The sequence below is a fragment of the Trichosurus vulpecula genome, chromosome 4 (assembly GCF_011100635.1).
Source record: "Trichosurus vulpecula isolate mTriVul1 chromosome 4, mTriVul1.pri, whole genome shotgun sequence".
Classification (NCBI taxonomy): Eukaryota; Metazoa; Chordata; class Mammalia; order Diprotodontia; family Phalangeridae; genus Trichosurus; species Trichosurus vulpecula.
Window position 1 is genome coordinate 200739828 of NC_050576.1, and position 25104 is coordinate 200764931.

At 42.3% G+C, this 25104-nt stretch overlaps 2 protein-coding genes across 3 annotated transcripts in view; both read right to left on the minus strand.

The window, feature by feature from the left end:
* DNAI2 (dynein axonemal intermediate chain 2) overlaps positions 1 to 25104 on the minus strand; it is a 55920-nt gene that overhangs the window by 15128 nt on the left and 15688 nt on the right. For both annotated transcript variants that reach the window (XM_036756396.1, XM_036756397.1), the window contains exons 6-8: positions 22298 to 22437; positions 15956 to 16078; positions 5903 to 6126 (exon numbers count right to left, since the gene is read on the minus strand). In XM_036756396.1, coding sequence (XP_036612291.1) covers positions 5903 to 6126; positions 15956 to 16078; positions 22298 to 22437 — 487 coding nt within the window. The remainder of the gene's footprint in view (positions 1 to 5902; positions 6127 to 15955; positions 16079 to 22297; positions 22438 to 25104) is intronic.
* LOC118847776 (60S ribosomal protein L18a) lies at positions 9020 to 9622 on the minus strand. Its single transcript, XM_036756398.1, has one exon. The coding sequence runs from the start codon at positions 9620 to 9622 to the stop codon at positions 9092 to 9094; it is 531 nt and encodes a 176-aa protein (XP_036612293.1). The 3' UTR covers positions 9020 to 9091.

Here is a 25104-nt window from a genome sequence, read left to right on the forward strand (position 1 = left end):
GGTCTGGAATACCTATTACAATCTCAAACTCCTGTATGTGACCCAGAAATACAATCAGAGATAGATTCAATGGGTCTTTTTTTTCTTTTAGTCGATTTGACTCCTAGAGCTACTATTCCAAGGAGACATTCTAAAGACCTGAATTTGAGGACCCTCAAAAGTTGCACTCTCTGGCAGCCCACCAACACATTCCTGCCACTGCTCCCAGACAATTTTATAGGACCATTATTCTGAGATGATGAAATACAACTTGTCCAAATATGTCCCCCACAGGGGTACCTGGACTATGAGAAAAGAAAGAATGGTGAGCTCACACTCTGCCATCCTTAAGGTGATACTAACCTTGACAAGTCTTGCCAGTCACCTGCTCCAGACCTACTGATTCAGGCAAAAGGCATAAAGCTAGGGTTAGGGTGTTTGATAAAGAGGGATCTAGAGAGCCAAAAATGGAGACCCAACTGAGAAATCAAACACAAGAGAGTCACAAATGCTTTGTAGGATGTTGCTGTTCATCCTCCATTTTCAAAGAGGACCAATGACATCAAGGTGGGGATGGCTTGACTTGTGAATGAATTGGTTTTAAGTGAGGAGGAGTTGTACAAAGCTGCCAGCCTCACTCTGTCTTCCAGAGTCATTGAAATCCAGTGGCAGGACAAAAGTCAAGGTGACAGGTGATGGCCTAGGAGTATGTAGTGATGACCTGGGCATCTTCCATCTCTGACCAAGCTCCAAGTGCTCCACAGTGCCACCTTCGTGGCTGTTGGAACAAACTGTTCTCATCTGTCCATTCTACCAGGGAAAGTCTTCACATATTTGGGGCAGACATCACCCTAACTCACCAAAGGGTTTAAGGCCCATTGGTTACCCCCAACCTGGTTTAGCCCATGCCCTGAGATGATTTTATCGGGGTGTGGTGACTGCCGATGCTATAGCTTCTTGGAGCCACAGGTGAGTGTTGGGTGACAGGTAGACACCAAAAGTGATGAGCAGCCATGAAAAGGACTCGAAAAGCTAGCCTGGTGAGGATATCAGGTATATTATTGACTTGCAAATGGGCTTGAAAAGATCTTGACAATATATACCGTATCTATGTATTCTGTAGTCCAGTGATTCTGGCCTCCTTGCCTCCTTGAATAAGACATTTAATCTCCTGACTCTGGACATTTTCTCTGGTGGTCTCTCTCTTCCACCCCAACCTGGAATTCCCTTCCTCTTCACTTCCATCTCCTAGTCTCTCCAGCTTCTTTCAAATCTCAGGTAACTCTTGCCATCTGCATGAAGCTTCATAAATCTTAGCACCTTCTCTCTGATACTATCTCCAGTTTATCTAGTATATATCTTGTGTCTTATTTGCGTGTTGTCTCCCCCTTAGAATGTGAGTTTCTTGAGTTCAGGAATTGTTTTTCTTTATATACCTGGTGCCTGGAACATAGCAGGTACTTAATAATATTTGTTGAGTCAGCTTTTATTTGTTGTTTTGTTGTTGAGTTGCATCAGGTGTGTCTGACTCTTTGTGACTCCATTTGGAGTTTTCTTGGCAAAGTTATTGGAGTGGTTTGCCATTTTCTTTTCTAGCTCATTTGACAGATAAGGAAACTGAGGCAAAAAGAGTTAAGTGACTTGCCCCAGGGTCACACAGCTGGTAAGTCTCTGAGGTCAGATTTTACCTCAGGCTTTCCTGACTTCAGGTTGGGCATTCTTTCCACCGCACCACTTAGCTGCCCTTGGCTTTTACGCTGAGGTTTAAATTTCCTTGCATCCTGGGCCATCTCCAGTTGTCCTAATCTATATGTGGCCACTGGACCCAGATGGCTCTGGAGGAGAAAGGGAGGCTGGTGACTCTGCACAGCCCTCCCTCACTTAAATTCGATCATGTGCAAGTCATGGCATCACCTTCCTGATGTCATGGTCCTCTTTGAGAAAGAAGGACAAACAGTGACAATGAATTTCCCATGACCCAGTCTCCCTCAGGTTCTGAGAGAAGACAGACAACAGTCACCTTCCCCCAGCTCCCGGCTTACTGTTCCTCCTCAGAAATACCATGCAAGATCATCTGGAGGGGGAGGGAAAAATCAATGTACTCAGGCTGGGGACAGACTTCCTGGCACCCATGCCTGGCCATGGGTTGATCGATCTGTGAACTCCTGTTGGGGATGATGGATGATGTGTGATAAACATTGCTTCTCTCCCTTAGATGGAGCTCACATCTTGTTAATTAGTAATAGCAAAATTTGCTGATTTATCTACTCGTGGAGCTGCCCAGAACAAAAGTGGAAGAACAGAAAAAAAAAAAGTAGATTTCTTACCGGCCTAATGAATATTGCCTGTTTCTGACTCAGATTAATCTGGAAGTACCACTGGGCACTCAGCTCAGGAGGGGGGCTCCCTGGGGACTGATGAAGCATAGAGGCAGCAAGTGAACTGGACTAGTGCAGGGGTGGGGACACTTTTGGATTCAGTCAAAGGGCCACACATGAGGACCTAGAGGGCCACATGTGGCCTCGAGGCTGCAGGGTTTGGATTCAGTCAAAGGGCTGCACTTGAGGACCTAGAGGGCCACATGTGGCCTCGAGGCTGCAGGGTTTGGATTCAGTCAAAGGGCTGCACTTGAGGACCTAGAGGGCCACATGTGGCCTCAAGGCTGCAGTCAAAGGGCTGAACTTGAGGACCTACAATCAGGAAGACCTGAATTCAAATCCATCCTTGGATACTTACTAACTGTGTGACCCTGGGCAAGTCACTTAACCTTGTTTGCCTCAGTTTATGCATCTGTAAAATGAACTGGAGAAGAAAATGGCAAACCACTCTTTGCCAGGAAAACCCCAAACAGAGTAAAAGAAGAGCTTATTGAATGATCACTGACTGACTGACTGACCAACAATTGATTTCAGGGAGGCTTTCAGCATCCTTCAGAGTGGAGGAAGCTTTGGTCCAAGGGCAGTTATCATCTTAACTATGACAGAATCTGAGCTCGCCATTCTTCATTTTTCATCTAGTATGGTTCCTCCATAGGGGACATGGATGGACAGGTCACTTAACTTCCCCATGACTCAGTTTACTCATCTGTAAAAATTGGGGGCTTGGACAAATTGGCCTCTGAGACCCCTTCCAACTCTAGATTTATGATCCATATGAAATCTCTGTATTCTAAAAGTTATAAATTTTCCTGTCATTATTTCCAACATTTTGTAACACTATGAACCTGAGTACTGACTGGCTGGTCAGTCAGATTTATATAGTAGGAGGCAGAGTTCATAGATTCACAGACTAGCAACACTAGTAACAACTCAAAGGACCCTTACTGCTACTCAGTCATTTTTTTCAGTTGTGTTTGACTCTTTGTGACTCCTTTTGCGGGGGTTTGTGACAAAGATATAAAGGAGAGAGACGAAAAGAAAGAGAGGGAGGAGGGATAAAAAAGAGAGAGAAAGAGGGGGGAAGGAAGAGAAAGAGAGAGACAGAGACAGAGACAGAGAGACAGAGACAGAGAGAGACAGAGAGACAGAGACAGAGAGAGACAGAGAGACAGAGACAGAGACAAAGAGACAGAGAAAGACAAAGACAGAGAGAGATGGGAAGAGAGACAGAGACAGGCACAGAGACAGAGAGACAGAGAAAGAGAGAGAAAGAGAGAGAGAGGAGAGAGAAGAGAGAAAGGGGAGAGAAAAGAGAGAGAGGAGAAAGAGAGGAGAGAGAATGAGAAAAGAAGAGACAGAGAGAGAGAGAGAGAGAGAGAGAGAGAGAGAGAGAGAGAGAGAGAGAGAGAGAGAGGGAGAGAGACAGGAAGAGAGAGGCAGAGAGAGAGAGAGAGACTGACAGAGACAGAGACAGAGACAGCAAGAGATAGACAGGGAGAGAGACAGAGACAGAGACAGTGAAAGGCAGGACCTTAGACATCATCTAGTCCCAAACAAACAGATAAGGAAATCAAATGATTTGCCCAAGTTCTCACAGCTAGTAAGTGACAGGGCTGAAATTGGGACCTAGGCCCTTTGTTTCCAAAACCATCACTCCACCATGTTGTTGAGGTTTAATAAATAATTGAGACAATGTTGAAAGAATCTGGAATGTCTCATGGATTCACTGTAATAAACAACATTTTTTTTTCTCAATTTTACTCAATGAAATACTTTTTTTATAAAAAGGATTCCTTAAAGTTAAATTAAATTTATTTCAATGAACGAAATTCTATTTTTTTTCTCCTCTCCCTCTCCTCCATTAAAAAAAGAAAAAAAGAAAAACAAAATCCTTGTAACAAATATATGCAATCAAGTAGAACAAATTTCCTACGTTGGCTATGTCCAAAAAAATTATTTCTCCTTTTGCATGGGGTGATATACCACAGAGTGGAGGAATGGAAAGATGTGAGAAATCATGGGGAAGATAACCCTTTCCCCTCTGTACTGCCAGGGAATTGGAAAGGAAAATAAATGGATTGTTATTTGTCCTTTGTTCTCAAAGAGGACAGATGACATCAGGGGGGTGATGTCTTCACTTGAAAGCGAATTTGATTTAACTGGGGCAGAGCTGTGCAAAGTCATCAGCCTCTCTCATGCTCTCCTCCAGAGTCATTGGGAGGACAGGGGCAGGACATACTTCTGGAGACTGCTGATGGCCCCAATGAGGTGGGAGAGCCTGGCCTTTTTAAGCTAAGGTCTTCCCCAGGTTTGTATGAGGCAACACCCATTTCATGATTAAAGTCCAGGCAAGAATTGAGGCAAAAGATTAGGTCCTCTAATTAATCTGCCTTCATAAAAGAATCAATCTGGGAGGGAAAGACTCTCAGAGTTTCTGGCCAGAACAGAAACACTTGCTATTCACATTCACTCTGAGCTGTCAAAACTCAAACAATGAGCAAGTGAGGCTTGGGCTCGACCGATCAGTGAGAGCCAGAGTGATTTGGGTTTAAAAGCATAGTCAAGTAGCTCCATTTGAATCCCCATGGGTTTTGTCAAAGCCTGGTTTTCCAGAGCTATATTTCAAGAAATCCTAAAGGAAAACTACATGAAACGGAAGAGTAAATTGTTGCAGTTTTTTGGAAAAAGCAACCACAGTGATACAATAAATAAGTAGGGAGGGAAATCTAGTCCCCAAACCCCGAGATATCTTGCAAAGCTTAATAAGCGATCAAAACTTATATTCCTTTGGACATGCACATGTGGACTAAGGGAGAGGAGGAGAAGGAGGAAGGGGAGGGGGAAGAAGAGGAGGGAGGAAATAGAAGCATTGACACAGTTTTCAAAATAGATAGGGAGAGAGGAAGAAAAGGAGAGAGGAGAAATGGATGGAAATGCTCATCCTGGATGCTTTGGAGGTACCAGGTAGTAGTACATTGATTTAGGAATTAGTTCTTTTTTTTAAAGTGGCTGAACGTTATTCCAACTGATTGCCATACATCCTTCATTCTTGAAGAAGACCAATGACATAGGTGAATACTGGATAGTATTCCCTTCCCAACATCCTTTGATGCTATGGGATGGTTTGGGGTAAGGGCTGGATATAGGAAGGGAAAGATCAGGACAAGAAATCTATGAAATGAACAGGTTAGACTAGACCAGGGGTTCTTAACCCGAGATCCATGAACTTTAAAAAAAAGTTTTAATAACTATATTTCAATATTATCAGTTTCCTTTGTAATTCTAGGATTTTTGGTTTGTGTATTTGAAATTATTCTTCTGAGAAGGGGTCCGTGGGTTCTACCAGACAGGAGGGGGTCCACGGTACACAGAAAAGATTAAGGACCACTGAGCTAGATCATCGCTAAGGTTCTAGGATTCTAAGTTTTCTGTTTCACAGAGGTGTGTACTACGGTTCAGAGATCCAAGGATCGATCGGGTTAAAGCTCCAGCCTACCAGACTCTTTCTCTGCCCTCTAGCCCCTCCCTGCCTCAGATCCACCTACTTGGTCCACATGATACATGACTCCCTGCTTTCCTCAGACCAGATACGGGCTGTCCAGTCACCAACAGTCAGGAAATTCTTGGGGTAGAAAGGATTTCTCTGCAAGGCATAGATGGGTCCGTGGTGCCCAGAGAAGGTGTTTACAATCTTCTCAGCTGCGGTCTTGGCTTTTCGGTTGCAGGAGATCACCACCCCTTGCTCAGTTCCCACCATGAACTTGGTTGGCTGTAGTGGGGGAGACATAGAGGGGAAGACATACAATGGAGCTATGACTCTAGATTCATCTCATACAGAGTGTGAGCACCACTTAGATCTCACCTCATGGCTTTGAATGGGCCTTTGCTCATGTTCACACACACACACACACACACACACGATTTCTTCCACCAGAATAGTGGAACCCTCTCCTCTTCCTATTCCAGTCCTACCCATTTTTCCAGATCTTGCTCAGGTGTTCCACAAATTCATTCCAGCCCTTTAGAATCATCGATTAAGAGCTGGAAGCTTAACCTCACAATAGGTGCTTTGAGTCCAGTCCCCTTGTAATAATAGCTGGCGTTGACATACCCCTTTAAGGTTTGCAAAGTGGCAGACATACATTATCTCATTTGATCCTCAGAAACAACAACTGCTTTATCATGCTATTATTTCGTGTTGTGTAGGTGTTATTAGCTCCACGTCACAAGTGAAGAAACTGAGGCAAACAGGTTGGAGTGACTTGCCCGGAGTCACGCAGCTAGTGAATGTCTGAGGCAGGATTTGAACTCAGCTCTTCCTGACAGCAAGCCCAGTGCTCTGTGCACCATGGTGCCACCTAGCTGCCTCTCTCATCCCCTCTAAAAATGGACTATATCATTCATTTTGAGACAATCATACGCTGTGATTGCTGAATTATTTCACGTAGATGGGTCCTGGCTCCCCCCACACAGTGTAAGCTCTTGGAGATTAATTAAGGTCCGTGTCTTTCATTGCTTCTGCATCTCCCCCCAACCAACCTAATGCTGAGTTAGTACTGAAGCTCATTTTCTGGACGAACGGGCCAGCTTTTGTTGGTAATAAAAGTAATAGTAGTAATAGTCACAGTATTGGCAGCTGACATTTCTATAGCTCTCTAAGGTTTGCAAATGGTTACGTACGCTAACTCACTTGCTCCTTAGAGCAACCCTATGCTATTATTAATTATTCCCATTTTCCAGTAATGTGCCATGTTTTGTAGAGAGATAATAATACATTTATACCTTTTAAAAACACATTTAAAGTTCTTCAACCGTGACTGAATCAGCTGAGCTGGAGTTAGGATGGGGAACCGAATCTTTCCCCCTCCCCCAGATACCTCCATACGAACATTTTCTATTCTAAGGAAATCAACTGAAGTGCTTTTTTTTTTAACCTGCCAGGCATTATGCTAAACGCTTTACAAGTATTCTTTCACTTAATCCTCATAACAACTCCATGAGTGGCATTTATGGTTAAGGAAACTGAGGCAAACAATGTCTTGCCCTGGTTCACACAGCCAGGAAGTGTCTGAAGCTATATCTGAACTCGGGTGTTTGAGGTGATTTTTGGCAATGTCCCCGTGGCACAATTTTAAAATAATCCCTAAATCAACCTTCTTCTACAGGGATGCAGGGCCACCGTAGCTGGTTGGCCTAGGAATTACACTGTACAAGTGAATTTGTAAATGAATATACTAACTACCTCGACTTACTTGAGTTCCCCAATTATCCAGGTAACTGAGAAGAGCTGTATGAGGAATGGCTGTATTAACTAAGATACAGAATGGCTTGACATACCAACAATCCTTTCTGGTGATGGTGGGGGGGGGGAGATATGCAGAAAATCAGCAACTCTGAAGCCGATTAAGCTTATACTAGCCTTGAAGCAGACCTTGATCCCTCTGATGGTTTATGCACCTTCAAGAGACATCCTTGCCTTCAGAGAATCCTGTAATTGTTGCTTATGGGGTTCTTGGACCCATCTTGTTTTATGGTTTTTGGAGACATCCTCTTATCTTATTGCTTGTACTCAAGCCTTGAATTGTCAGGACTTTTCATCACCAAGGATGCCTTCTGATTTGTGTATCAAAGGGCCACAGCTCTGACATCTGGAATTCCTCACTCCCCTTCTTTCCTGAATCTTCCCCCTCCCCTGCCTCATTTCTTTTTAGGACCTGCCCAATTCCTGCCTTTCTCCCCAGTTCTCTGCCTTCCTTTATTTGAAAAGTATATATATACTCTCACCAGCCATTACTTAGTTGAGCTGTTCACCATTAGGCAAACTGCTCCCATGTATGTGTCTTATTTCTCTGCTTAATAAAACTCTTCTTTATTTTCACAGGCATCTTCTTCCTCTGGTTTTCTTTCCTTTAGGGAAAAGAGGGATTCAGATCTTGAGAACTGGCCTTTGCGTTCTCTGGGTATCTTACCCCTCTGGGGGAAAGAGAGATCTAAATTCCCAAAAGAGAGCATCTGCCTTGGGTTTCCAACGCTCACTTCCAAATTCACAGCTATACAATTTTACCAAGTAGACATCATTTGACAAAACTATCATGGGTTACAGCTTGTCTTGGTTTTTACAAAGACCTTCTTCCACCCAAAGGCAATGAAGAAAAAGAAAAAAGAAAAAAGAGAAAATCTAGCTTCCCCATTCAAAGAGAAAACATAGTCCCTACAGAGCTCCCAGAAAACATGGAGCACTTCTCATAGGAATTAGACACCTGGGGTCAACTGGAAGTCATTCTCTCATCTTCTGATGAAAAACTAAACTGTTTTGTGTGGAAATTCCTTTGGGTCCCAGCCACACATACAGAAGGCCCAAAATGCCTCTCAGGATCCCTGAAACACCTAGGGAATTATAAAGTAAAGTCTAGACTCACTCCACTAACCCAAAGTCTAGATCAGGGGTGGGGAACCTTCAGCCTCCAGGCCACATAGGCCCTTCTAGGTCCTCAAGTACCACCCTTTGACTGAATCCAAACTTCACCGACAAATCCAAGACAAACAAACAAAAACCAAAGGATCTGTTTGGTGAAGTCTGGATTCAGTCAAAGGGCAGCACTTGAGGACCTAGTGGGCTATACACGGCCTTGAGGCCGCAGGTTCCCCACCCCTAGTCTAGATTTTTTTTTTTTTCCAGTTGAGAAATTTATTTAAACGGGTCAAATAAAACAGGTGCCTCCTTGTCTCTGTACTTAGAAGAAGGTGTTGGGTCTCTTGGTAGTAAAGCGTGGTTTGTGCTGGCGCCGTAGCACTCTGTGGGGCAGAGGGAACTTGATTTTGGAATCGTGAAACTGCTTGACTGCTGGCCGGCGGCACTTGCTGGCAGGAATTTCTTCCACTTTCATGATCTGGATAGAGTGAGCCCGGGCACGGTGACGGGCTCCCATATCTCGGTAGCACTGAGTGACAGCACCAGCGGTGGTCAGGTCCCTGTACTCCCTGTACATGTTGTGGGTCCCACTCCTGGAATCGTAGCGCAGCCAGATGCCAAAATTTTTCACTCTAAGAGGGGACTTTTCAAAGACCTGTCCACAGTATACAATTTCTCCAGAAGACTTCTTCATCTTTTTCAGCTGAGAAACGAAGTACCAGAATCGGGACTTTGCTACAACGTGGTTAGGAGCAAAGATCCGCATCCGATAAAGAGGCGGCACTGGACTCTTGGGAGTAGGCAGGCAGCGTCCAACTACCTTATACTCTCTCAGGGTGCCCGAGGCTTTCATGGTGCTGCCGCCTCACTCCCCGCCAACCCGCACAAGCCCTAGTCTAGATTTTAATTAAGAACAAGCAGACTAACTTAAACTCAGAAAAGCACTAAGGAAGTGTTTGGCTTCCCCATCCCCCAAAATGATTAAGCACTTGGAGTTAATTTCTCAGGATTTCTAGGCTACCAGGCAAACTATCCTATGGATCTGCAGTCCCTATGTATCTCAGACAATCAGTTGGGGCTCGTGTCACAATGAAAAAAGCAGTCTAGATTTGCTTCAGAAAAAAAAAAGAAAGAATATAGATGAAGTATATATACACATATACAAATATATATGAGGTATTTACATATATGTATATGCATTTTTGTTGTTTGGTCGTATCCAACTCTTTGTGACCCCTCTCTGTATTGTTGTCTGTCTTTAAGTGTGTCCCTTTACTCCCTCAACTCTTCCTCAAATTCTCTTGAACTGACTCTCTAACTGCTGCAAAGGGAAGTGTCCCTCTACACCTTGGCAGATGGAGGGGAGAAAAGAAAGGTCCTTTTCTTTCTATCCTCTTGCCAGGAGTCTCCTTCATAGGCAGCTCCTGGCCTATCCTTTCAAACTCTCGAATTCTCTCTGGGGCTTAGCTGTTTAAATCTCTGAGAAGGTATGGCAAATTCTTGTTTAGTCAATCCCAAGGCACCCCTTGTAAAGGCAAGAAAAGTGGGATTTTTTACCGTTTTTTCTTTTGGAGTGCTTCTCAGCCCTAAGGCAATCAAGTGCCTTTGATTGGGTTTTGCCTTTATTTGTAGGAAGGCCCACATCCTTTTGCTAATTAGGTCAGGAGAGGTGTGAAGCCCTTAGGTACTGAAAAAGGATATATATACCCAGAGGATAGCCATTGAACCTAGAATCCAGAATCAAAAATTGAGAACTCTCAGAACTGCAGGAGGAGAGGTTTTGCTTGGGGCTCACTCACTGGAAGAGTGTTGTGTGATTTGGCCAGATGAGACTCTGGGTGGCCATTAAGGAGCCTTTGAAAACCCAGATGTTGGTACTTTTCTCTCTGGTAACTATGTATGTATAGCTTTGGTCAGACAGCTAGAAGCCTGTCTGTTGATTTGTGTTATTTGTTGTTTATATTTTTCTCTGTTTGTAATTTCTGTTTGTATTTGCTCTGAAGTTCAGGGTGCTGACTTTTTCCCCTGAACTAAGTGAAAGATATATGTATGTTTAATTAAAATGAGATCGTAAACCCCTTAAAGTTGCTTTCCTTAGAAAAGTAGATCAAAGAATCTGTGCTAGCAGCCCTCCTGTGTGCTGGTGTTATTGGTCTTACATAGCCACAGTAGTGGCAAATAGCATTGTTGTTACACCCCTTTAATTCCATAAAAGAAATATGTTCATACTATACTTCAAAAAGGGATGCCAAGGTGTTATTCCCTTGTTAACACATTAAAACCTTTTCATTTGTAAATACATCAGCTGAGCTTTGGAGGAGGGGGATCATGGGGAGGGGTAGCACTGTATCTCTATTCTCTCCTTACTTAAAACTGAGAAAAGTGGGGCCCAAAAGAGATTGAAAGGATTCACTCAAAGCCCCCCAGCCAGAATTAGAAGTCAAGTCTTCACATTCTACTATGCTATTCCATTCTGTTAACTAAAAGGTCAGAAGAATTATAAATATACCATTCCAAAGCTCCCAGCCCTGAGACTCCCCCCACTGCATTTAGCCCATGCCCTGGGCTATAGAAACAGTTCTATTTCTGTCTTTGCCAAGATTAGGAGAAAGAAAGGAATATATCCCATAGGTCTCATAATACCCCTCAGTCTATAAGGTCATAAAGGTGAGAAACTAATGAGAAGCTATAGCCAGGAATTCCATCCCCTGGGGGCAAAACCAGTTGACTTTCATGGGGGTGAAGAGAGCTTTCTTTAAGACTTGACTACCGTTCTTGTTTAAGGTAAATTGGAGACAGGGGTCTTGGAAAGGCTGAAGAAGTAGAAGGTCACTGTATTCAAAGTGGTATGGAAAGGACTGTGGGAGTGGAGGGAGGTGGACTCTGAGTTTGGGGGAAACATCTCCCCAGAAAAAGTCACCTTAGAGGGAAAAAAGGCAGAGCTAAGGTATATAAATACTCTCAGGCTGGCAAGTCCGGACAGGTATTGATTCTTTATTAAAGAAGAATTCATTTAGAATTCCCTACTTCTTTCAGGGATCCCCAGAGGCATTTGGGGTACGTGTGGCTGGGACCCAAAGGAATTTTCACACAAAACAGTTTAGTTTTTCATCAAAAGATGAGAGAATGACTTCCAATTGACCCCAGGGGTCTAATTCCTATGAGAAGTGCTCCATGTTTTCTGGGAGCTCTGTGGGGATCACATTCTTTATTCTTCATCGTTAGAGATTTCCTGCCCCACCAGGATAGAAACAGAATTAGGGCTAGCTATACATATGCTGGATAGAGTGCTGGGCCTGGAGTCAGGAAGACCTGAGTTCAAATCTAGCCTCAGGTACTTCCTAGCTGTGGGACCCACGATAAGTCACTTAATCTCTATTTTCCTCATCTGTGAAATGGAGATAATAACAGCACCCACCCCCCAGGGTTGTTGTGAGGATCAACGCACTGTGCCTGACACATAGAGGGTGCTTAATAAACGCTTGTTTCCTTCCCTTCTGATAAGACTAATCTCAGAGAAACGTATGGTCCCACTGGAACAAACTTGGCCATCAGCAACTCCCGAGACTTAAAGGCTAACATGTTCTAGCCCCAAGGTTAACACATTCCCCCCCAAATCACCTATTCTATCCCTATTACTCAACTTTCCAAATAAGGAAAGTGACTGAGTTGCTTCATCCGATAGACTCCTGTTGACACTACATTTCCCTAAGGTTTTGTAAAACCTTATATTTTCCCTTCGTTTGGATCCCCTGCTATCCACCTGGAAACAGCCCATCAGCTGATTGTAATGAAACTTTTAATCTAGTCTAGCTTCCTGATTTGTCGACCTCCAGCTAAACAGACTGAGGTGGGAAAAATCACTCCCTGGGAGGATCTTAGGATCTCCCCACCACGGTCCAGGTGATGAACTTCTAAGGAGGAGAGAGGTGACCTGGTGATCTTCTGATGGCGGCAACAAGGATCCAGACAGGACAGAGTGAATTTTAAAGGAGCTGAGAGGGTTGCTGAGTGAAGGTGGGAGAGAGAAGGTCTGAAAATAGCAGCTGGGAGTAAAGCACTTGCCAGTTCCTCCTCCTGGCCTTGTGTGGTTTTTGTTGTTTGTCCTTCATTCTCAAAGAGGACCAATGACATCAGGAGGGTGATGTTTGGACTTGAGAGTAAATTAGATTTAAATGAGGCAGGACTGTGCAAGGACATCAGACTCACTCTCTCCTCCAGAGACATCTGGGTCCAGTGGCAAGACACAGATCAGGACGACTGGAGTGGCCTTGAGTATGGGGGAGTTAAAGAAGGAGCAGCCACTCTTAGAGATGGCGTTAAGAGATATGACTTTTTTTGGAGGGGAAACTAGGTTTCAGTGGCCACCAGGAGATGAAAAGAACACAAGAGGATAGATGGGGAGTTCATTAACAATCCAGGAGGGTTCTGTAGGACAGAGAAGGATAGGCACCAGTGAGGGCTAGAGTGGATCTGGATAGGTAAGATTATGGGGAATCCCCACCCAGAACTCCTATCAGGAAAAGGGCCAGGAGATGGCCTAAAGACAGGAGACCTTAATCTCCTAAACAGAGAAGGAAGTAGTGATCAACATTGTGCCAGCAAATGTCAGCCCTTGAAGCAAAGTCCTCACTGTCCAAATGAGTTACGCCTTTGACTTAATTAAGGTCAATCAATACATGGGTACCTGAAGTCAAAATTGGTGACTGTGATGATTAAAAAGATTTGAGAGACACAGTTTCTGGGTAATTTAATTATTTTATTAATAAGGCCAGCACGTTATTAATAAAAGAATGGTCATGTGGCCATCTCAGTTAGACCAAAGACAATCATGGCAGTGGGCTCACAGTTTATATACCCTTCAAAGGATAGGTATTTGTGAGAAGTAGCAATCAACTCTGATTGGTTAACACAATAGGAAGTGAGATATACTAAAAAGAGGTGTGAGAGTAACAGAGACCACCCCCAGCCTTGGGCTATCTAGACAAAAGGATCCGTCTCTGCCTAAGCTTGATTGAATGGAACTCACCTGAGTTTAGAGACTCCTTGTAGGGTTGAGTTGGGTCAGATAGAGGAGAAGTTAATTCAGTCTCATTATCAGTAATGTCCTTCAAGAGACTGAACTTTTTACTTTTTAAAATTGAGACTTGAAGGGGAGAAAGCTGGATTAATAACCAAGATACTGGTTATTAATAATAATTTCTCTCATGACCATGACATATGTGTGTGCATATATTTCTATCTGGTCACCTAGACATATATAGACATGGTCGTACAGACATACTAATAGACATAATATATGTATATATAGATATACACACTTACACACATGTGATGGTCACCAATTTTAACATCAGGTACCCATGTATTAATTATGTTATTATGATTTTGGTTATAATTATGAGTTATGGTTATATCCTAATTTAAAACACATGCACACATTTATAAAACATATGTGTACACACATACAAAATATTTGTGCATATATGTAAAATATACACATATATTTATGTGTGTTGTATGTATATATACATATATACACACACATATGTGTGTATATACGTACATATGTATGTGTCTATATATGTATATGTGTGTGTATCTATCGATCTATATATAAATTTTTCATTTTCTAAAGACTTTTCTGGTAATCTAATTTTGACCTCAAAAATGATTGACAAGGTCAGGGTCATGACATTAGTGGTTCAGCCACGGTTAAGTCCCAGGTTGCCCCTGTCGCAGCATCCTGGGCATTATTGTTGAAGGCGCCTTCACTAGGTAAAAAGTAACCATAACAATACTATCTTCCATTCAAAAAAAAAATGTTCAATGGCTCCCTATTGCCTCTAGGACAAAATACAAAATCCCAAGCCTACCATTTAAAAGCCCTTCAAAAACATGTAGGTTTTGTAAATCTGTAGCTCCACCTGTAAAGGCGGAGTCTCGCCTACTTTTCCATATCATTCTCCTTCATATGGTCTCCAAACTGCCTTGATTGACCATCCCCCACACATGGCATCTCATCTCCCACCTTCATGCCTTTGCACATGGTCTCCTGTATCTCGCCTCTGCTACAATCGGGTACTTAAACAAGACCTTCTTTGATCCCTCCCTTCTCCTCCCCGCCTACTCCAGTTGTTAGCACTCATTTCCTCTTTTTTAAAAAATGAGAAATAAAACTTTATTTGTAAAAAAAAAAAAAAAACTAAAACAAGGTGATGCCTAATTTTCTTTTTATAGAATGATTCATTGACACATATTTGTGTAGTGGTGCTGATAGTATATGATGGTCTAACAGCTGATAATCCAAATGGAATAAGACTGACATCCCAATTTGCCTCTCCTTACCTAAGTTTCTTTGTATCTCAGCACCAGAAAGAGCTAGACACCTGGAGACAGTGTTGTCATGTTGCTGTGCATCAGATGGCCGTAGCTTAGTACTCAACTGCCTCACAATCTACCCTTGTCCCTGAAGCTGCTGGTTAAAGAAAAGCAGGGAAGCTATGGGACCACTCTTCTCTACTCAGCTTGGCCCAGCACTGGTCAGTATTCCCCTAATGGAGGAAACATTAGCAGGATAGGAAATGCCCTAAAGAAGGGAACCTTGCAGCCCCCTACGATCAATGGGGCTTTGATGACTCAAAGAATGCCATAAGACTCATGTTGTCCATTAGATAATAGCCACATCACTTTCTCTTGAGATTATTTTGTGTCACTTTGAATATATTTTGTATTTAGAGAGGCAGTGTGTCATAATTAATACAGAGGCGTCCTTGGAGTCAGGCAGACCTAGGTTCAAGTCTCACCTTTGACACATCCAGCTATGCAACCCTGAGCAAATCATTCAACCTCTTGGTGCCCCAAGACTATAATTCATGAAAAATTCATGATTTATATTGATTACAGGAAGCTCCTCCCTTGGGAGTACCTTACATCAATTAAATCACAGATCTGATCAAAGCAACAACAAACTTTGTATTTGCTGATTTGTATAAATGTTATATCTCCATCCACCTGAATAAGATGTAAAAGTTCTTTGAGGGCAGAGGTTATTTTCATTTTTTCTCTATAGTTCTAGTGCCTAGCACAGTGCCTGCTGATACGGTCCCATCCTTCTTCCATCCCCTTCTCCCAATTTGCCCACTATTAACGAAGACTAGAGAGAGAAGAGAAGTCAAGAACTCACCATGGTTGGCTCAAACTCAAGAGCGATGGCTCCCAGGGCATTTTCTAATACCCCCTTTCTGGAGATATCCATGACCAGGACCTCTGTGGGCTCATTAATCTTACGGATATCCCACCACATGACCTTAGGAGAAAAGGGGAAGCAAGGAATGGTTCAGGAGTTGAGAAGACATTGTCATCATGGCTCTTGGCTTTTCTTCAATGAACAGAAACTGTTTATGGCTCTCTGCTAAGTCTTACAGGGACTATAAAGTATAAGAAACAGATCCTCCTCTCAAGGACCTTTCTACCTAGGTAGAAAGCCAAGTCATAAAACAGACTAGAGTATATGGGCATCATAATTTAGCCAGGACCTTGATAATACAGAGAGAATCCAGAAGAGTGCAGTCAGGATTGAATTCAGTGTAGAATAACAAGTGGACTTAAGAGTCAGGAGGTCCTGGGTTCAAATACCACCTGAGGTACTTGCTAGTGTGGGATACCTTTGACAAGTCATTTGACCTCTTGCGCCTGTTTCCTCATCCATAAAATGAAGGGGGTTGGACTTGATGACCTCAAAGCTCCCTTCAAACTCTAAATCAATTATCCTATGACCCAGGAACTGGAGGAGAGATGATTTAAGAGGGACATGCCAGCTGTCCTCAAGTACTTGAGGACAGTCCCATGGAAAATTAGACTTGTTCTTCTTGGACCCAGAGGGCAGAATGAGGAGAAACTGGTAGAAGTTTTTAAAAAAATCAAATTTAGACTTGATGAAAGAGAAAACTTTCTAATAATTAGAGTTATTCAAAAATGAAATGAAATGAATAGCCTCAGGAGGTAGGTGGGCTCTCCCTCCTTGGAGGTCTTCAAGCAAACACTTGATAACCACTAGCTGGGCATAATGTATGAGAAGAGTTTTTTCAAATGTAGGTTTGATTAGACGACTTCTGAGGTTCCTTCCAACTGCGAAGGTCTGTGACTCTTATGTGAAATACTGATCTATATTGGGGATTCACAGAAGGAATGGGTCCCATTAGACTGTGAGTTTCTTAAGAGTAGAGACTGTCTTTTGCCTTTCTTTGAAGTCCTAGTGCTTGGCACAGTGCCTGGTATGTAGTAGGCACTTAATGTTTAATTTATTAGATATTTAGTCATCCCACTGACTGACTTTTAGGGAAGTAGAGTTTGAGTTCCAATAAAGAATAGGAAAAACCTAGTGGTACAGGGGCGGGGGGCAGCAGCAGGACATTCCAGTGGAGGGTTTAGGTTTTTGAGGAGAGGCAGGAGAAGAAAGACAGAAGGGACATCCTTAGTAAAGGTACAGAGGTAAGAAAGCACATTTATGTTTGGGGGCAGCAAACAGTTCTGGTGAGAGTGGAGGTTTCTCTAACATACTGGAGAAAGATGAGGAATATAAAGAAATAGAAAAATATATGAAATAATGTGGTGTAGAAAGCATACACAAGATCTTCCAGGGGCGGAGCCAAGATGGCGGCTGGAAAGCAGTGAGCTCCCCGCTGAGTCCCTCCAAAAAACTATAAAAAATGGCTCTGAACCAATTCTAGAACTGCAGAACCCACAAAACAGCAGAGGGAAGCAGGGCTCCAGCCCAGGATAGCTGGATGGTCTCTGGGTGAGGTCTATCCCACACGGAGCTGGGAGCTGGGAGCTGCGAGTGGAGCAGAGCAGAGCCCAGCGTGAGCTGCTCAGACCAACCAGACCAGGAGTTGGGCGGAGCGGGCCCTAGCGCCCTGAATCAGTGAGCTGCAGCAGTTACCAGACTTCTCAACCCACAAACACCAAAGACAGTGGAGAACGTTAGTGGGAAAAGCTACGGGAATGGAAGGAGTTCACAGTTTGGCCACCGCCCCTGGGGCAGCGGAGGTGGGGCAGCTACAGCTGCTGTTGCTTCTGGCCCCAGGCCCACCTGGTAGGAGGAATTAAGTGGTGGATCAGAGCAGGAGTGCACAGCCTGCTGAAGATCTAAGCCCAGTCTGGGGGTTCTTGGGGAAGGAGGAGTGCTGGTGTGGCAGAGCTGGTGCATCCCCCCCAAACGTGGAACATAGAACTCTTTAGTCTACAAGCAGTCATACCCCGCTGAAAAACTCAAGGGTCAAGTTAGTTGGTTGGGCATATGGCCAGGCAGCAAAAACACACCCAGATTCAGTCTCAGACTTTGCATTCTTTCTTTGGTGACAAAGAAGACCAAAACATACAGCCTAAAGAAGTCAACAAAGTGCTAGAGCCTACACCAAAAGCCTCCAAGAAAAACATGAACTAGTCTCAGGCCATGGAAGAGCTCAAAAAGGAGTTGGAAAAGCAAGTTAGAGAAGTAGAGGAAAAATTGGGAAGAGAAATGAGAAGGATGCGAGAAAACCATGAAAAACAAGTCAATGACTTGCTAAAGGAGACACAAAAAAATACTGAAAAATACACTGAAGAAAACAACACCTTAAAAAATAGACTAACTCAAACGGCAAAAGAGCCTCAAAAAGCCAATGAGGAGAAGAATGCCTTGAAAGGCAGAATTAGCCAAATAGAAAAGGAGGTCCCAAAGACCACTGAAGAAAATACTACCTTAAAAATTAGATTGGAGCAAGTGGAAGCTAGTGACTTGATGAGAAAACAAGATATTATAAAACAGAACCAAAGGAATGAAAAAATGGAAGACAATGTCAAATATCTCATTGGAAAAACCACTGACCTGGAAAATAGATCCAGGAGAGATAATTTAAAAATTATTGGACTACCTGAAAGCCATGATCAAAAAAAGAGCCTAGATATCATCTTTCAAGAAATTATCAAAGAGAACTGCCCTGATATTCTAGAGCCACAGGGCAAAATAGAAACTGAAAGAATCCACTGATCACCTCCTCAAATAGATCCCAAAAAGAAATCTCCTAGGAATATTGTCGCCAAATTCCAGAGCTCCCAGATCAAGGAGAAAATACTGCAAGCAGCCAGAAAGAAACAATTTGAGTATTGTGGAAACATAATCAGAATAACCCAAGATCTGCCAGCTTCTACATTAAGAGATCAAAGGGCTTGGAATACGATATTCTGGAGGTCAGTGGAGCTAGGATTAAAACCAAGAATCACCTACGCAGCAAAACTGAGTATCATGCTCCAGGGCAAAATATGGATTTTCAATAAAATAGAGGACTTTCAAGCTTTCTCAGTGAAAAGACCAGAGCTGAATAGAAAATTTGACTTTCAAACACAACAATCAAGAGAAGCATGAAAAGGTAAACAAGAAGGAGAAATCATAAGGGACTTACTAAAGTTGAACTGTTTTGTTTACATTCCTACATAGAAAGATGATGTGTATGATTCATGAGACCTCAATATCATAGTAGCTGAAAGGAATATGCATATATATGTATATGTTTATGTATATATATATAAGTGAATATGCATGTATGTATATATGTATGTATGTGTGTGTGTGTATATATATATATATATATATATATATATATATATATATATATATATATATATATATATATATATATATATATATATATAAAGAGAGAGAGCGGACACAGGGTGAGTTGAAGATGAAGGGAAGATATCTAAAAGAAACAAAATCAAATTAAGGGATGAGAGAGGAATATATTGAGAGAGGGAGATAGGGAGAGATAGAATGGGGTGGATTATCTCGCATAAAGGTGGCAAGAGGAAGCAGTTCTGTGGGAGGAAGGGAGAGGGCAGGTGAGGGGGGAATGATTGAATCTTGCTCTCATCAAATTTGGCCTGAGGAGGGAATACCATACATACTCAATTGGGTATCTTACCCCACAGGAAAGAAGAGGGAAGAAGATAAAAAAAGGGAGGGATGATGGAAGGGAGGGCAAATGGGGGTGGAGGTAATCAAAAACAAACACTTTGGAAAGGGGACAGGGTCAAGGGAGAAAATTCAATAAAGGGGGATGGGTTGGGAAGGAGCAAAATATAGTTAGTCTTTCACAACATGAGTATTGTGGAAGGGTTATACATAATGATACACATGTGGCCTATGTTGAATTGCTTGACTTCTTAGGGAGGGTGGGTGGGAAGGGAAGAGGGGAGAGAATTTGGAACTCAAAGTTTTAAAAAAAGATGCTCAAAAACAAAAAAAAAAAGTTTTTGCATGCAACTAGAAAATAAGATACACAGGCCATGGGGCGTAGAAATTTATCTTGCCCTACAAGAAAGGAAGGGAAAAGGGGATGGGAGAGGAGTGGGGTGACAGAAGGGAGGGCTGAATGGGGAACAGGGCAACCAGAATATACATCATCTTGGGGTGGGGGGAGGGTAGAAATGGGGAGAAAATTCGTAACTCAAACTCTTGTGAAAATCAATGCTGAAAACTAAATATGTTAAATAAATAAATTTTTAAAATTAAAAAGAAAAGAAAAGAAAGCATACACAAAATAAAGTAATTATTTAAATGGGTGATACACAGAGAGGAAAGGATTATAGAATCTTAGAAATTATCCAGTTGTGTCCCCTCATTTTACAGATGGGGCAACCAAGGACCAGAGAAGGGTAGTGATTTTCCCAAAGTCACATATTAAGTAGCAAAACTCAGATAGCCACTCTAGCCTTAGAACTACAAATTCAGTGCTTAGTCCACTACACCATGTTTAAAGGGTTAATGGACAGAAAAGATGGAAAGGACTGATAAGTTGTTACAGGGTTTTTAAAGTTAACTTAAAAGTTAGTTGTAATGCAGGGGTATATTGGGGCTAGCTTGTACCAGTTCTGGAGAGCCAGTTGTTAAATTTTCAGTGTGAGCATTTACACATCAGAAATTGGCACTGTTTTGTTGATTGACTAGACTTTAGAAAGTAATACTGTAGAGAAAATGTTAATAATGCAGGTGAAACTTAAAAGTGCGTTGTTTGTACATCTTTTTTTGGGGGGGGAGGCCAGTTGTTAAAGATTGACCAGCACACTACTGGTTGTGAGTATAAGTTTAATTAGTTTTGTTATTGTTTGAAATTCAGAGTAAATTCCTCGACAGAAGGGGAGGGAGTGTTAAAAGAATAGAATGGAGAGAGAGAGAGAGAGAGAGAGAGAGAGAGAGAGAGAGACAGGGAGAGACAGAGAGAGACAGAGAGAGACAGAGAGACAGAGAGAAAGAAAGGAAGGAAGGAAGGAAGAAAGAAAGAAAGAAAGAAAGAAAGAAAGAAAGAAAGAAAGAAAGAAAGAACAAAATAGAATGTTCACATTGAGAGACTACAGAGACAAAAAAGGAAAGATAGGCTGAAACCAGATCATGCTAGACTAAGAAGTTTGCATTGTATTTAACTGGTAGGCAATGAAAAGTCAATAAAGATTGACAAAGGATTTCTGAAAAAAAAAAAAAAAACATGTCCCTGCAATAGTCTCTGAAAAACTACCTTCTTTAGGGGCGACTTCAACTGGCATTTCAATGTCCTGGTAACCGGGCTGGCCAGGGAGAGGGTGAGGATAGCTGGCCAACCTCTGCAGAAAATACAGCTCCTTCCCCTTCATTGTATTCTTGATGTTGAAAGTTAGGTTGACTCTGTATCCCATAGTTCCCAGCCCTGCTTATCAGTTAGTGGTGGGAGAAGCTCTGATGGGGAAATACCAAATCTGCAGTTTTTTGTAGTACCTGCTCTTTGTCATTTACAAATTGCTTGGGGAGGAGCTGAGATGCAAGGGTCCAATCTCTTTTGCTGAAGTGGATTGTCTTTTCAAAAAATAAATAATAATAATAAATACATTTTTAAAAAAGATAAAAGCTCTCCCCACCATCGATGAGTTGCTACCTTGATGTATTTATGATAAACTCCTTTTAATTCTCTCTGTCCTGAGTTTTGCCTTGTTAATCAAGGTGAAAACCCCAAATGAAAAATTTTCCTTTCAGCACTAGGAATTATAGCATTTAAGAGCTGGCAAGGAACCTTAGGCATGAATGAGTTCAATGCCCTCATTTTACAGGTAACTCAATTCAATAAACATTTATTGCCTACCATGTGCCCAGCACTGTGCCAAGTACTGGGGACACAAGAAGAGGCAAAAGACAGTTCCTATCCTCAAGGAACCTACAATCTAATGGCAAAAAACACTGAGATACCAACAGGTAGACTGACTTGCCCAGGGTCATATAGGCAGGTAAGTGGCAGAGCCAAAATTTGAAACCAAGTCTTCTAACTGCAAATCACTCTCCCCATTAAACCACAAGCAAGACCCACATTAGACTGATATTCTTTAAGTCTTCCAGGAGTTCATAATTTTATAAGTTTCCCTAGTTCTGTTTTGTCCAGTCTTTAACATCAAGAGGGAAGTTCTGCCTTACATATTGCACTCTCTACCGGCACCCTGCCCCACTCTTTTTTTTCTCTCTTACCTGTCCATCAGTGGAGGCTGAGAAACATTCTGTGCCTGTCTTCGACTGCAGCCAGAGGGCACCAAACACAGGATCCCTGTGGCTGAACTCAATGGTGGACAGCTCCGCCACCAGGCTGCCCTTCCTAGTATCCCAGCAGGCTGGAGGCAGGGTGGGGAGGAGAGAGGAGAGAAGAGAGAAAAAGGTTTACGGAGGGGATGGATCTGGAGAGTAGAATTAGAGGGGGTCACAGGTCAGAAACCTACAAGTGTTTCACTTAACTATCTCTGAAAAAGACTGGGTGTGTAGATGGAGGGTGGGGGTGGATTATATGTTTTTCTGTATTAATTTTCATAGATTATGAAGAGGTCCCACTGCCATAGTGAATAGAGAGCTGGGCTTAGAATCAGGAAGGTGTAAGTCTTGCTTTCTTGTCCCTTGCAATGGTGTGACCCTGGTGCAAGTCATTTAATCACTCCAAGCCCCAAGCAACTCTCAAGGACTCTAAGTGACAAATTGCAGATGAGTTGTTAATTGCATTGCTGGAGGGATCTTCCCCATTGGGAGTTCCCCCACACCATTGAAATTACAGGTTTGAAAAAAGGGGAAAGGATCTACTTGTACAAAAATATTCGTAGCAGCTCTTTTTGTGGTGGCAAAGAATTGGAAATTGAGGGGATGCCCATCAATTGGGGAATGGCTGAACGAGTTGTGGTATGAGAATGTAGTGGAATACTATCGTGCTACAAGAAATAATGAGGGGGATGCTCTCAGAAAAACCTGGAAAGACTTAGATGAACTGATGCAAAATAAAGGAAGCAGAACCAGGAAGACATTGTACATAGTAACAATAATATTGTAAGATGATTAACTATAAATGACTTAGCTATTCTCAGCAAAACAATGATCTAAGACAATCTGAAAGGACTCATGATGAAAAATGCTTTCCACATCCAGAAAAATAACTGATAAGGGTCTGAATGCAGATCAAAGCATACTAATTTCACTTTATTTTTTTCACAATTTTTTTCTTTTGGTCTGTTTCTTCTTTCACAACACAACTAATATGGAAATACGTTTTACATGATTGCACATATATAACCTATATCAAATTGCTCACTGTCTTGGGCGGGGGAGGTTAGGGAGAGACAGAAAATTTGGAACTCAAACTTTTTTTAAAAAATGAATGTTAAAATTTGTCTTTACATGTAATTGGAAAAAATTTTAAAAAATCTTTAAAAAAAGAAATTACAGGTTTGAAGCCCCCCCACCATCACCACCAAAATGTGGGTGTGTGGAGAGACACAGAGACAGAGAGAGAGAGGAGAGAGAGAGAGAGAGAGAGAGAGAGAGAGAGAGAGAGATCATTCATTCAGAAAGAGATCTCTGGTCTAACCCTTACTTAAAGCATGAATCCCAACCTACGTACCCAATAAGTGGTCATCTAGTCAATTAACCTCCTGTGTCAAGGAATATGTTACTTCTTAAAAGAGTACATTCAATTTGGGAGCACCTTTAAGCCACAGAATCATAGTTTTAAAGCTGGAAGGGACCTTAAAAGTCACCAAACCCAACCCTCTCACTTTGCAGATAAAGAAAATGAGATTTAGTAATAAATGGTGGTGTCAGGATTTGGACTCAGTGGGCAGCTAGGTCGCACCATAGTGCACAGAGTGCAGGGCCTGGAAGTCAGGAAGACTCCTCTCCCTGAGTTCAAATCTGGTGTCTGGTGACTGAATTCTTCCAGCCTGATATTGATATGGCTTTTCCTTAGGGAAGACAAGGCTTGCCCAGCCCAAAGCTCCAGCTCCAGCAAGTCCTGCTTTGACATAGGCTATATATGTGTGCAATCATGTAAAACATATTTCCAAGTGACTGGGAAAGTCACTTAGCCTTCTCATTGCCTCCACTTCCTCATTGTAAAATGATCTAGAGAAGGAAATGGCAAACTACTCTAGTAGCTTTGCCAAGAAAACCCCAAATGGGGTCACGAAGAGTCAGACATGACCGGACATGACTGAACAACAGTTTCTATCTCCAGATCCAGAGATCTTTACACTTTACCATTCTGCCTCTCAAAAGTTCGTGAAGTGAGAGTGTTCCAAACTCCACCCTGCTGTAATATTCAAGCCTTGTTCCTGGTTCTGAGAGAAATTATTATTTTCTATGACATTAATGCATTAAATTAGGATTGAGATTTTTTTCCCTTTATTTCCTCATTCAGGGACCAGCCCCTGTAGGACAGTCTCTGAAGGACATTGCTGATAGATGAGATTGTCCTCCTCTGTCTGCGTCTATGCTTTGCAATCTTGGGCAGGACCCTACCCAACCAGAAGTCCTTACAAACAGAACCTAATCTAGGTGAATTCTTGACCTTAGGAAATAAGCCCCTGTCCTTGGAATCCTCCACTAGAATTTAGTGTGACCCTACATATGAAGTAGAAAACCAACCAGAGTGGTCTGGATAGAAATGGACTCCTTTGTCCAGATTGCTAGAGGCAGCTGAGTATCATGATCAAGTCAGTTCTTCAGCAGGAAAAGCTGAAGACTTTTAGCCCACCTCTTCATTAATATGCCCACTTCCTGATTAATTGTTCACCTATCAGGGTTGATTTTCACCTGTCAGGGGCACCTCCTTTTCCAACGGTGTTTAAGCATTCAGTGATCTTTGGTTACTGAGAGAGAACACTGATGGTCAATTTATTATTTGCTAGCCTAATTAATAAATTGATTATTAATTACCCAGAAACTGTCTCTCAGACTTTTGATTCTTTGCATACTTTTGACTTCAAGAAGAACAAATTTAGTTCTCTTTTTCATATATAAAG

Coding starts and splice junctions, on each gene's coding strand:
- LOC118847776 (XM_036756398.1), bottom strand. CDS start 9,622: ATGAAAGCCTCGGGCACCCTGAGAGAGTATAAGGTAGTTGGACGCTGC.